The 14,753-nt window shown below is 38.3% G+C and overlaps 1 protein-coding gene across 1 annotated transcript in view; it reads right to left on the bottom strand.

The window, feature by feature from the left end:
* Positions 1–4,679: 4,679 nt before the first annotated feature.
* LOC122084482 (26S proteasome non-ATPase regulatory subunit 14 homolog) overlaps positions 4,680–14,753 on the bottom strand; it is a 20,794-nt gene continuing 10,720 nt past the window's right edge. The window contains exons 4-6 of the mRNA XM_042652754.1: positions 6,154–6,330; positions 5,889–6,056; positions 4,680–5,120 (exon numbers count right to left, since the gene is read on the bottom strand). Coding sequence (XP_042508688.1) covers positions 4,929–5,120; positions 5,889–6,056; positions 6,154–6,330 — 537 coding nt within the window. The 3' untranslated portion in view covers positions 4,680–4,928. The remainder of the gene's footprint in view (positions 5,121–5,888; positions 6,057–6,153; positions 6,331–14,753) is intronic.

Below are 14,753 nucleotides of genomic sequence, written 5' to 3'. Positions count from 1 at the left end.
TAAATTTTTGTTACTAAATTCCATTAATCATGTTGAATAATAATTACAAAATTCAGACAAAACTATAAAATAAAATTACAAAGATGACTTTGTTAGATTTGAAATTTATTTTCATATCCTTTAATTTCCTTCACAATCAACTGTAGCACATATACAGATTTTTTTCTTGACATCTTAGATTTGTAATCTTATTTTTTGCCGTTGATTTATTACTTTTTTTTTTTTTTTAAATGATAGATTTACCCTCATTGAAGAAAAATATATGTAAATTCTTTTGAAAACAAGACAATGGGCACCCCCCCCCCTATGCTAGCACCAATAGGATCACATGATGGTGTATCATTGTGGAAGGTCATTTCAGAAAAAAAAAAAAGAGAAGAGAGAGAGACACAATGGGTGCTAGCATACTTAACATCGGCAGCATATCCAACCTTTTTCCTAAAAATATGTATATGGCCCTAAAAAAAATTATTTTCATTGTGGGTAGTATAGTAATTTCAATACCTGGAGAGAACTACAAATACATTATGTTTTCTTGGACATGATCCGGTATACATGCTGTTCCTTCTTAAATATTTCTTGTTCCCAAAAAAAAACACACACACACACATAAAGAGTCTCATAAGTCTCAAGGGGTAGAGGAGTTTGGAGATTAGACTAGGATTTATAAATAGGTTCAGCAAAACATAAAGAGTTGGATGGGCCAGACATTAAGAATTGGAATGGGAGGAGAGAGAGACAGGACGAAACCATAGAGGGCCTCATAAGTCTTAAAGTCATAGATCTCTATGTGGGGTGTCAAGTGAAATACGTTTTGGAAACTAATCGGTAACTGATTAATAGAAAAGGCCAATTGTAATAAATCTAAAATAAATGATCTAGATCCTCAACCAATCATGTATGCGAAAGTGGTCCTATTCGCAGCGGAGATTGCTGCATTCTCTGCGTCCATGTTTTGGGAAAAATATGTAGAAAGAAAAGACGGCAACAATGGCGAAAGTATCCCATAAAAAGAAACAGGGACTGTTGACGGACTGAACGAAGCCGCAAGAAGAGATAAAAGAACTCTCAAGAACGATGCAGTTGCAAAAGGTATTATCGCACCAGCACACTTCCCAAGAAGACTACGACGCATTAATGGAAAAATTATTAAAAGGTGAAGGGTCATGAGGTATTTACTTGCCACCTTCCTAGGAACCCTAGCCGCAGGAACCGAGCCAGAGGAAATTATCCTTATGGGCTATGATGGCACGGGTGACCTTAAACACCGCTGGCATGGTATATAAGGCTTTATGATTTTCTTTTCTTTCCATTTATTACCCTCGTACGTTGGTGAGAAAAGTAAAGAGGAGAGAGAAAAGAAAGGGAAGAAGAAAGGAAGAGAAGGAAGAGGAAGAAAAGGGAGATTTCAGCGGCGCCGAAGCTCGGTCTTCCCATTCCGGTGCCGGGAGAGTGATCTTCAACTCTAGATCTACAGTTGGAGGTAAGAAAAGTTGGGTTTTGTGAACATTCACCATATCCAAGCTTTAAACCCTTGATTCGAGTATGGTTTCTTGAGATCTTGTAAATCCCCTTTGAAATGATGAATCTAAGGTTTAATAGATGATTTATCTGTTGATCGTGAAGGATTTGAAGAGATATTGACAAGGTGGAAGAACATTGTGGGTTTGAAGCGATTTGAAGGGTTTGAAGTCGTTCTTGAGCAAAGAAAGTAAGATGGTTTTCCCTCACTTGAATCTAACCTAGATCTAGGTTAGAACCATCCTATAGGACCTTGAAGGTGTGAAGAATGGGTGGGGAAAAGCCCCATTTGATTCCCCAAAGAATGGAGAAAATGGGGAAGAAACAGTGTCTTTTCCTCCAAGACCGGTGGGTACAACCGGTGGGCTCCTACCCGCCTGTGGGTACCCACCTGAGAAGGCAGGGGGGCCTTCGGGCCCAAGACGGGTACAACCGGCGGGCCCCCGCTGGTCCCGACCGGTGGGTAAGACTGGTGGGTAGACAGCCCACCTGTCTGACCCACCCGTGTGGCCCCAAATAANGCATACTTAATATCGACAGCACACCCAACCTTTTTCCTAAAAATATGTATATGACCCTAAAAAAATTTATTTTCATTATATGGGTAGTATAGTAATTTCAATGCTTGGAGAGAACTACAAATACATTATGTTTTCTTGGACATGATCCGGTATACATGCTGTTCCTTCTTATGTATTCCTTGTTCCCGAAAAAAAAAACACACACACACACATAAAGAGTCTCATAAGTCTCAAGGGGTAGAGGAGTTTGGAGATTTGACTAGGATTTATAAATAGTTTGGTCGGTTCAGTAACACATAAAGAGTTGGATGGGCCAACGATGACAGACATTAAGAATTGGAGAGAGAGAGAGAGAGAGAGGACGGAACCATAAAGGGCCTCATAAGTCTTAAAGTCATAAATATCATAACTTGAAAATCATAATGTAGTTGCAGGCTGCAGCCTGACCGTTGCTTAGATTTTGAGAAGTGGGATTTCAGTACCGAAGTTGGGGTAGAACCGTAGAGGAGAATGGAGATTGGACTAAGATTTATTAAAAATTTGACTAGTATTTGGTTAGAATTAGATCACATTTGAAAAATGGCTGTCGAGATTTATGTGATCCGGAGAAAACAATCTAGCCTTGGTGACTTGGAAATAAATTGACTGAGTTTGGTCATGTTTTAACCTGGCTAATTTAACCTGATTCTTATCAGGTTTTGCAAATTTCTGACTCAAAATCAACTGGTTTTACTTAACTCTGTTCTGTGTAGGATGAAATGACCCAACATTCCACTGATGAGATTGACTACCCCTTCTGGCATTGGGCTTTTATTTTTTACTCAACATTCCACTGATGAGATTAATGACTACCCCTTCCGTCGTTGGGTTTTTACTTTTTAGGGTTAACTATTTGGGCACCCCTTGTACTATGGTCAAAATGCTTGAAATCAAATATTTGAAAAGTTTACTTGAAGTCGCATGAAACTAGACGTTGTGATTTGTTGTTAGTGGTTGAATAAAAAAGACCATTTTATCCTTATAAGTTACGAAAGCTGAGGATATCAATGCAAGTAAAATTACCGATATTACTCAAATATCCCCGATTTTTTCCCTCAAACTTTTAGGGTCATATTTTTTTGTCCTTCTTCTACGAAGAATGAAGAAAATAAAAATTTTGGGTCTTCTTTCTCCAAGTCCTGAACCCTTCCTTTAATGGCTCTGTTTGGTTGCATTGGAAATTAAGAAGGAAGGAAAGTGAAATTTTTATACTTTAAAAAGAAAGGTTTATAATCATTATCCCATGTGATTGTATAAACTACTTAAATTTTTGCCATATTTAGTTATGATATTTTTACATATTATAGCAAAGGGTTTTAGATGCAAAGTGAAGTGAAATTTTATAACCAAATATGCAATGATTTAAAGTTAATGTTAAAGCCACATGGGTAATGATTACATATATTTCTTTTTTAAGGTTGAAAATTTTACTTCCCTTCTCTTTAATTCCTCTTACAACCAAACATAGCCTTATCCATTCCCCACCGAGTCTCATAGCCCACCCATTCTACACCATAATGTCATCTTGTCTATCGACGATACGACCTGGACCTTCGACAACATGTTGCTATGCCGGTACCAGAGAAGATAAGAGCTATCTATGTCGGTTTCTCAAGTCTCTTCTTGAGAAATGATTGTGCTGTGGTTGTCTAGAACGAGTGAGGCATGGGGAAATGGGAATACAGGTTTCTCTTTCCAGTGCCTAATGGATGAAACAAATCAAAATTCTTGTAAGGTTTTAAGTTTCAAAACATCAATTAAAGACCCTCTAGTACTATTTTGTTTTATATTAAAATACTTCTTTTGAATCTTTTTAACAAGGGAAGTAAGTGAGCTCGTGTTTAGTCCAACATTGGGAACTTATAGAAGTTTCTCAGGGTATATATAGTTTCTCAAGGTATACATAGAAATTGGTCTTTAAAAACATAGGGTTACCTAGAAAGAAGATATCTGTGGGGTGTCAAGTCAAATACGTTTTGGAAACTAATCGGTAATTGACTAACAGAAAAGGCCAATTGTAATAAATCTAAAATGCAAGGGGCATCCATGTAAACTTTTCAAACTTTTAGGATGTCAAACAATCAAACCATAGTACAGGGGGAATGTCCAAGTTTTAACCCTAGATTTTATTATTATTGTTTTCTAAGTTAGAAGGTAAGCTCCCAGCTGTAATTATTATTATTGTTTTCTAAGTTAGAAGGTAAGCTCCCAGCTGTAACCTCCCTTCTTTACCTATACCAGTGCTCTCGCTAGCAATGTTACTATATGAATTACCAAAATCCAAGTGACCTGCAATCAAAATATTTGATTAAGAATGGAAGCACAACAGAACCAATGATTGGATGGCTAAACGAATTACCAAACCCCAAGAGACCTGCAATCAGAAAGTTTGATCAAGAATGGAAGCACAACAGCCCACATGATCTAGATCCTCATCCAATCATGTATGTGAGGAAGCATACAGCTCTTCTTAGCTAGGCAAAATTCTCTACCAATGTAGATAACATCTACAAAGTCTTGGAAATTAAAGAACGATTCTCTGTACCTTTAAAGTCATCCTGATGCTCGTAACAACTGAAATGCCTGATGCTCGAGAAATGAAGTTCAATTGACAAATTTACTACCACAAAAGTATATTCTTACATAAAAGGTGGAGAAGAGTTGGAAGTAAAAACAAAAATTACATGCACAAAAAAAGTCACCCATCAAATGCCCCCGGATTTGGATAAAGAAGTACAGATCAAAGAAAGGCGGCATCATAGAACGACTAGTTCTATAATACCAGTAGGAAGTCCATGAGGAGCACAACAGACTTGAATTCTTAATCAAACCTTTTCCCCACCATCATTAAAATACAACTGTGTCTAGCATGGTACCCAGAGTCTGAACTATGTTTGATGACATCAAGTTAGAGACATGTTCTTCTAGATGCTTCTTGGCATCCTGTCTGCCCACATTTGCAATTGCCAGCTTCTCAGGAGGTAACTCATCCTCTTCCTGAACCGCCTTGTTGTATTTGATGGCTAGATTAAGCATCTCCTGCTCAATCCAAACAAGTCAAATGAGTACAATTGGTATAAATTTTAAACTAACTGCGAAGAATCTTAATAATTATCTAAATTTGTGGGTTATAACTCATATATCTGATCGTTACCAGATGGATTAGTGTACGGTGGTCACCATTATGAACTATAAAACAGATGTGCCCATGGCAACGAATCTTATGGTGTAAATATTATGATGATAATATGAAAGTCTCTTTTTTTGATAGATAAAATCATGTTAAATATTGATTTATTGATTAGAGCGAAGGTTTCCTGAATGGGCCCGTTAGGATAAGCTTAACCGGAGTGCATGTACATACAAAGATGGCTAAAAATACAAGGATGCATGGACCTAAATGGGAGGGTATTAATTCATCTTGAGTCTGAAATTAGCATGTGGAATCTATAAGGTGTACAACTCTAATCCAACAGTTAGTTCACCACATTACACAAAAGTGTGGACCGCTCAGATAAGCTTATCCAAATGTAAATGAAATTTTTCCGACTGATTTATATATATTCTTCCTATTGTTTTCCAATCTTTTTACTATTTGGTTTCCCTATAGTCATGCCCTTGCCAAGATTATTTATATTTTTGTTCACAAGAGAGCAATACATAGAACAAAATGGGTATCAACAAATTTACAATTAGTATCGAAGTTCATGCATGGCCAAACACAGCAACATGACTAAGCATGGGAACTTCTCACCTGTAACCACCAGGTTGACTAACTAAAACAGGAATGCAAACAAACTGACTTACCTGAACAGTTTGTTCATTGGTTTTGGAATGAGTATCAAATCGTTGTAGCAATAACCCATCTGTCCATTTCTTCTTGTGCAAGTTCAGTAACATCTTCTCCTCGAGTTCATTCTTTCTGTAATTAATTGCTATCGAGTAATAGTGCCTGTTCAGTCCATGGATCAAGGCCTGATAAAAAAATACATAAAGGGGGTGAAAAAAAGGGTTGGATATAAGAATTGACAAATTCGAGGGAATATGATGATAATACTTGTTGACGACTTACTTGAATGGATGGTTTGTTGAGATGCCCAAGGTTTGATGTTGTTTGGCGTGGCTCCTGGCCAAGCATCATTGTTTGTGGGTTGATCAATCGAAAGGCATCAATGACCACCTTTCCTTTAACACTCTGGATCGGGTCAACCACCACTGCAACAGCTCGCTGATTCAGATGTTCGAAACTCTGCAAGAGATAATTGATATGAGCAACTAAGTTGCAGGACTAGCATTAAATACAAATGAAACTTCAGAAAGAAAACCTGCAACGATCTAGGGCTGTGTGCACCATCGCCAAAAAACCAAAGGAAGCCAATGACTAAGCAGCCTAAGAAAAATAGAACTTAGCAGAGGCCAAACTGTGGCACACCAATCAGCCTTCAATGAGATAAAGAGTGCTAAATTTTGGAGAGGTGAAAGTCCAATTAAGGCTAGAGAGGCCACCCTGGAACAGCTTTTAAACCACCAATGAAACAATTACCACTTGCTTGCTCTACTGCATTTTATCTAAATTGATCCCTGTACTCTGATACTTGTTATGTGGCATCCGATTTTCTCTTTAGCGTTTGTTTCCTTTTACCTTTCTTAGGTATCTGTGCAGATATTGCAGTGTCAAAACATGAACACTGGTCATCATTAGCACCTCTTCCATTTGAGATTGTCATTTCTGCAGGACAAAAGGCTAAAGAGGAATCTCGGAGCCATGGTTAGTCATAGACTCATAGTGCATTGATCTTCTGAAACAAATCTCTTTCTTTTTGTTAATTCTTTGGGAAAAATCTAGAAACTTGTTATAATATAATTTTCAGTGCTCCTACTTCTTTTATGGCTAATTTATGGATAAGTAATCATATTTACAAATGTTGAGCAGTTGATGCTGATCCTGAGAAAAGGAGTATACTAGTTAGGGATTTAAGCGATCTAATTGGAGATGGCAATATTGAGAGTATGCTTTCAGTGGAGATGGGATTAAGGGAGCTAGTTTCCTAAAAGATCTCCTTTTTTAGTCAACATTTTTTTGACATTTGAATGCTCCTCAGAATCGCCTCAGGAATCAGTCTGATTCAAGGTGGATTACAAGGAAAATGAGGTTGAATCGGCCGATTTGGATCCGATTCAGGCAGTAGCTATTAGGAATGGTGCAAACCGGGATCGGTGTCAGCCAAATCACAGATCCAATTCCCGATTTTTGAAATCCCGGTGGCATGCTTATAGAACTACTTGATGACGGGACAGAAGGGACTATCACAGGAAGGGAGAGAGACGAGGACAGAAAGTATAAAAATCAATCTTCCAACCCCTCATTCAGTCTATCTGTAATTTTCTTGGAGGTGCTTTTCATTTGTGAGAATTTAAGATGAAAAAGAAAACTCTAATTCATAGCTTCATCTTTTATTTAGGAAGGGTCTAATAAACCCTAATTAAACACGTAATAGTCCCAGCCCACCAAAGTCAAATAATAAACAAAAATACCAAGAGGAATACTTAATTGAACCAAACAAAATAGAAAAAAGTTTGCAGGACTGCAGGGTCAGCTACCTCTCCATGATGTGTCAGTTCAACAGGGGTGTATAGGAGTTTGTTCCTTTAGTTTGGGGTTTATTTGTCATTTTTTCTTTTACCATTGTAGCCATTGTTAGCAGGTATCAAGTAGAGTTTGAGTTCAATTCTAATTTAGTCTTGGATCACGATATGGAGACTCTTTTCTTCATATATTTCACCGTGTGCTCTATCAACAGTAGATTGATTGAATGAATGAAACTTTTGATTTGTACTAAGTGGTTGCTGCCAGAGTTTGAAACCAGAATCGAGTGCTAGTTCTTCTTCCTCCTTGGTTATTTCTCTTATTCTGATTCCTGCTTCTTCTTATTAGGTCTGTTCACCTCCTTGGCCCTTTTCTTCTTCTTCTTCTTTGTTCCTTATTTTGTTCTTTCTTTATTCTGTGTTACACCCATTGCTAACCACACAGGTTCTGTTCTGGACGGTAGTTGCAGCTCACTATATTGCTTTCAATCTCCCTCGTCCATGGTCCTTTCACCTTGAGATTTAGCATATTGGAAATCATCCACCGGGAGATTCAGCCTAAAAAATCTTGGAGCTAATATCTTGAGTGGTCTGAGAGAATCAAAATCTGCGACCAGGGATGATTCTAAAACCACCATGTAGTATGACTTGCAGAGTGTTATTTGAATTCTCAGATGTCCGTTTTGGGTGCCTATTGGTTGGAGTACGTAGTTTAATTTGTTGTCTCCACCTAAAATCTCAATCCATCCAGAATCTGTATATAGAGTGCTCTCACCTACATTCAAGCACTGCTGGATTTGCTGCTGTCAAGAGGCAGGAGAAGGCTAGTTTCTCAAAATACGAATGAGGACAGAATTATCCTTAATCACTTAAGAACCCTTATTCTGCGAATTGCTTCTACTTATCCTACTCTAAATTGTAATTTCAGATAAGTCCTTTTCTCTTAAATTTATTTACACCCCTGCACCAAGGTCCATATTCCTTCCAATAGTGTCCTAAACTGTTCTCAGAATTTATGAGATTTCCACTGCTCCTTTAAAATTGTATTAGTTGTTGTCATTGGGGCCAAAGTGACCCTAAACTAGGTTCGTTGAACCCTGGATCACATCAATCCATCTCCAATCAACAACGAACGTATGGACTAGTCCAAACCAGTTCACAGTTTTTACTGGTTGTATTTTCTTTAAACAATAATAGGACATTAACTTTGCTACTTCAGAAACGATAAATAACCATTTACCTAATAACTAAACCTTGACCATTGAGCACAGTACTTCCAGTTGGACTAATCATTTCCTTCTTGAAGGAAAATAAACCAACCCATTGAAATTTTCTCCGAAATTTAAAGCCGGAAGATGGATTTGCAAGATGACTAGTCTTCCCAAAGCTTCCCCGTCTGCTTTCCACTGATAAATTCAAAAAATAAATAATCTATGCATCAAAATTTTCAATTCTCCTTGAATTCTCCAAAGTGGATATTGGAATAACCACTCGACTGAAAGGTGAAGAATTATAAGATTTCAAATCTCTGACCACCCAAAAAAAAAACTTTTTTTGCTTGATCCACACTCCCCCTCCCCTACACATTCACAAAGAAACAATATGAATAATTTTGGGATTTCTTTGAACAAGTTTCAGCCCCAAAACCACTGCCTTATCAGGATTGAAGATAGGTTCAATCCCAACTGTACTGAACCTGACTCACTGGCACCCGTAACCATCTCTTGGTCTAGTGGATTACAACAATCCAAAGGGCATATATAAGACCATAGGGGGAGGCTACTTATGTTAGGTGTTCATTGATATGGCACTAGTGCCCCACAAATAGCAGGACAGAGCCCTAATTTTGCTTTGATGCCTAGAGAACACATACTCAAGAGAAATGCCTAGTGTTATAGTATGTTGGCTTGTGAGTTGGCTATACAAGGGGCTATATAAATTCCATGAATGAGGATGTGTATCCGATCGAATGGTCTCTTAGTTTGGTGTCTTTAGGCTTCAGCTGGACTCAATTGTTGTTGTTGCTGTTGTATACTGTGTTCTATCTCTCATTCCATGGAGCAATAAAATCATCCATTGACGAGAAAGAGAGAGAGAGATGAACTAGTAACCTATGGCTAAAGCATTAGCACCCCCGCCCCCCATTCCAACTCACAAAAAAAAAAAAAAAAAAAAGAAGCTACAATTGATGTAGGGACTAGTGTACGCAATGACTAGCACTACAAACTCAGGTAAACCACCAAATAAGCAGCAAGTGAAAGCAACAACTCCATTTAACTAAATTGGAGTCCCAATAGACCATTACATCTTTGGTTTATTCCCTCTTTCCTTTAAATGATGCTTTAAAATTAGTAATCAGCACTCACTTATTCCCTAGCTAGTGAAAGCAACAACTCCACTTCAATTCACTAAATTCCAGTCCAATAGACCATAAAATATTTGGTCTGTTCCCTCTTAACTTTAAATGACGCTTTGAAATTTGGTAATCTCAAATGCTTATTCCCTAGCTACATTTAGGCAAAGACTAGAAACAAAATTCAGAAAGACACCAATCCCAATCTTGTTTGGAAAAATCAATGTACAACTTGCCTTTTATTCTGAATTTAAGACAAATTCATATTTGAGTCCAATTACATAATTTCACCTTCCACGAAGAAAAGAGGAAGTTTGAATAGAAATTCAGTACCTCATTAACTACCAGTCTTCCATTAATAAAAAAGATCTCATCATAGCCACACACACCTACTGACAAATCAGACATAACTCAACATTGGATTGAGGACGTCTTAATCTGACAAAATCCAAAGCTGAAGAGGAGCTGAAAGTACCTAAGAACGAAGGGAGCCAAACAACACAAACACCTCTGCCACGGTGACCAGGAGGCAGCGAGCTCCAAAAGCCAGATGGGTGTTGGGGGGGGTGAGGGAGGGAGGAAGGAGGGACAAGATATAATTTGAGATGAAGGAAGCAACTGGGGAGTCCCTCCAAAGTCTAACGAATAAATAGCTCTAGAACCCAACACCGCAGAGAGGTCACCCAAAGCATAGTTGTCACGGCGTCAAATCGATCCAAGGTGGTGGAGGAGTGGCTAATCGATTTGGCGATGAATCGCCCGTTATGGCGTTGCCATGGCGGTCAAAGCGCCTATGTGTCATTTTTTATTTTCCCTATTTTCTAAAGTTTAGTATGTTATTTTTTTATTTTCCCTATTTTCTATAGTTATTTAGCATGCTACAAGCCTACAATATATACCCTATAACATATAAAACCAACATTAAGCAACATCAAATCATCAAAAATCAACATAGCCCTATCAAAATCACCCTGCATTTTACAAAAAATCGATCGCCTAGTGAATCAGGCGTGACCTGGCGGTGCCATGGCGATGCCTATCAGCCAATAGTGACCGCCATTTGTGAGTCACGTAAATCGTAGCACTGCCATGAATCTTTTCCGCCAAATCGCCGCCTTGGCGACGCCATGACAACTATAACCCAAAGGATGCCAGTTGTCAAGCCAGAGGAAGGTCGATAAGCCATCGTCAATTGTGGAGGATATGGCCCCTATAGCAAAACTCCTAACTTCAGAATCTTGCACCAAACCCAAGATGCATCCAAAGAGGTGGCAAAAGTAAAAATAGAGTCCCTATGAAGGAGGCTAACGTAAACCCAATAGACCCAAATGTTGTCATTCTTGGACACAATTTTCCATATCAACTGGCGAGTACTGACAAGGTTGACATCCTTTATTCTTCTCAAACCAAGGCCTCATTTAGACTTGGGGAGGCAGACAGAGGCCCAACTGGTATGGTGGAGAAATCTAACTAATTCAGTCCCTTTCCAAAGAACACATAAGGGATTCAACCGCTATGATGACAGAATTGGGGAGCCCAAAGAAGCAGCACCAATAAATGTAAAAAAGATTGGAGCATTGATCTGATGAGCTCCAAACGACCTGCATAGGAGAGGAGTTTGGCCTTCTAAATCTGAAGCCTTTTATGCATAAGATCCAACAAGGGAGTACAATGGTGGACTATCAATCTAGCAGTGACAAGAGGGACCCAAAGGTATCTGGTAAGAAGGCTCCCAAAAGAAAACCGAGTCAGCTGGAGAAGGAGAGTTTTGGATGTCTTGGAAACCCTGGCAAGAAAAATGTGGGATTTGGGGAGGTTGATGTGGAGACTAGATCATAGTTTTTAAGGCAGTAAGGCGACAGAGGCGTTTGAGGGTCTTTCGGAGCACCTTAGAGATAAGCGGGCATAAAACGTCGCCTTATTGACTAAAGCGTTCCTGTGTAATTTTTTTATAAAACCAATCTATTTTGCTCAAATCCTAGTTGAATCCTATTACTCATATGTTAAATAAATATTAAAGGTTCATATTTATACCAATGTAAGATATTCATCAAGAAAACAAATCAATAAAGTGAATAAACTAAGTTCATCGTCATCAATCATCAATCATCATAACATATTAACATATAATATAAATACATAATTATGAAACAAAATTATAAATATAAATAAAAGAATACATAAAAAATACAAGTATTTATTATACTTACCTCTATGATGCCAAAATGAGTGCCTAAGCCCTAAGGTCATCCACTATATTTGTACTCATGTCAAAGAAGAATGAAGCACACCGTTGCCGGAGCAAAATGGTCGCCTAGAGCGGTGGTTCTTCCTTGTTCCTTGATTCCTTCTCAAAACCCTTGACAAAATCCAAACCCTGTTTGTGAATCGTGTTTTTGTTTTGTTTCTTTTGGTTATTTTTGGTGGAGTAAAGTTGATCCCATACATCTCAAGTGTTAACAAAACCATACACCTACCAATAAAAAATCTATATTTGGAATCTTCATCAAGTAATTTTAAAATGTGTTTAAAAAAAAAAACCATAAGGCGCCACTTCACATAAGGCGGAGCACTGCATTACAATCTCTAGACCGCATCAGCGCCAAGGCACTGGTAAGGCGACGCCTTAGCAGCGACTTAAAAACTATGGACTAGATAAGCCTTGGAAGAGGAGAAGGGAAGATATGATAGACTCAATTGAGAGGGGGTCAGCCTTAGAGCAAATCATAAGGTCATCGGCAAAAGCAAGATGGGTTGAGAGAATTGCATTTGGGGATGGGAGGAATGAGGTGCTGGTTAGTTTTGTATTGGATGTTTCTAGAGAGGTCTTTAAGGGCCAGGGAGAAGAGAAAGGGGGTAGCCTTTCCAGATAGCATCATAAGAGGCAAAATTACCTAGCTAGGCTACCATTGACAAGAACTGAGAAACAAGAAGAGGAAATGCAAGAATGGATCCAATTGACAAAAATAGGGGGAATGACATTTTGAGCAAGGCTTAGTAGAAAATGAAGTCCCATTTAAGGAAGTCAAAAGCTTTGTGGATATCAATCTACATGAGAGCAGAGGGTGTGTGGGATTTCCTATCAAAACCTCTACCAATACCTGCCAGCAATGAAGGTAGATTGATTAGCACTAACCAATAAATCAACAAGAGGTTGAATGTTATTGGCAAGGATTTTGGCTATGAATTTGTACAAGAGGTTGCGGATGGATATGAAGTCAGACATGGACGAGACACCTACCTTAGGGATAATGCAAAGAAAGGTATGGTTTATCCTTTGGATTTGATTCGCTAAGATTATAAAAGAATTCTTGATGGCTTTGATGTATCAACATTGATGATGTCCCAAGAAGGGGAGAAGAATCCCATGCTGAAACCATCAGGACCAGAGGCTTTGTTGGCCTTATAGGCAAGGTTCGAAATTTCGTTTCGTTTCGGTGTTTGGTGGGTTCAAAAACTGAAATTTCGTTTCTTTTTGGCCATTTTTTTTCGGTTGACTGTTTCGGTGGTCAAAATGGCCATATTTTGACCTGAAACTTGGTGGTTTATTTTAAGTTTAACAAACATGCTTAGAACATAAAAATGCAAAAATATTAGGACATGACATTGTTTTAGAGTTGCACCTTTGTTTAGCAACAACCATTGAACTGTTCTGAAAATTTTACCTGGTTTTGGAGAAAGAACTTTACCTTTTTAAAGCTTTGAATGTGTAGATCTTTTAGGAGTCCAACGGAAGTCAAAATGTGTGCTGATGTGACTAATTAGAGGTTTGTTGGAGTATTTTCCTTCAAAATATGCAAATGGAACCAAAACCACCGAGACAATGTCGAAATTTCGACCGAAATACCGAAATTTTGATCAAGATATGGTATTTATAACATATGAAATAGACCGAGACAGGTGAGATATCGAAATTTTGGCCCGAAATACCGAAATTTTGTACAAATGTTATTTTGGGCCTTATTTCGTTTCGGCAAAAAAAAAAAATTCTAAAATTTCGACAAGATTTCGAACCATGCTTATGGGACTGAAAAAATGAAGAATCTCAACACCAAAAGGATGGTTTGGAGACTGCCCAAAAGGTGGTTAGAGACGAAATTGCTATGGAGTCCATCACGGAAGGGGACAAGGGGGAGAAGGGGGTCGGAAGATCTCAGAGAAGTAAGAGACAACTTCTGACTTCATGTCATCAGCACTGGCAAGGTGGGAGCCATAGCTGGCAATGAGCATGGGCATGGAATTGGTGTGGTTCTAGCCTTAAGGGATCTATGAAAGTAAGCAGTTGAGTCCCAAAGCTACAACCACTTGATTCTATGAAATATGAGTGGATGCATATTTCTATTTACTTATGTATAGGTTATTTTATTTTATTTGGTGTCAAACTATTATTTATTAATGTTATAATTCTAAGTGGAGTAGTTATTAGGAAGTTATTGGTGGAGAAGTAATTGTTCGGGAGTTATTGCTAAAGGAACAGTTATTAATGAATACTTATTGTTGGAAAGTAGTTACTCGGGAGTTAATTCTTTTTTTTTTTTTTTAATCCGGTTAGAAAAGACTATTTTGGGATGGAAGGCAACGAAATATGTTGGAACTTGTGAGATTTTACCCCATTCTTCATAGAATGAGTGATTCCCTGCAAACCTTAGAGTTAATTGATGTGAAGCCAACCACCCCCCCTTTTGACTTCCTAAATTCTTTTCTCCTAGGCTACCGGCCTCTCCCACCACCCC

This window comes from Macadamia integrifolia, chromosome 7, assembly GCF_013358625.1.
Source record: "Macadamia integrifolia cultivar HAES 741 chromosome 7, SCU_Mint_v3, whole genome shotgun sequence".
Classification (NCBI taxonomy): Eukaryota; Viridiplantae; Streptophyta; class Magnoliopsida; order Proteales; family Proteaceae; genus Macadamia; species Macadamia integrifolia.
The sequence above is the reverse complement of the archived record's forward strand: the minus strand, read 5'-3'. Positions and strand labels throughout refer to the sequence as shown.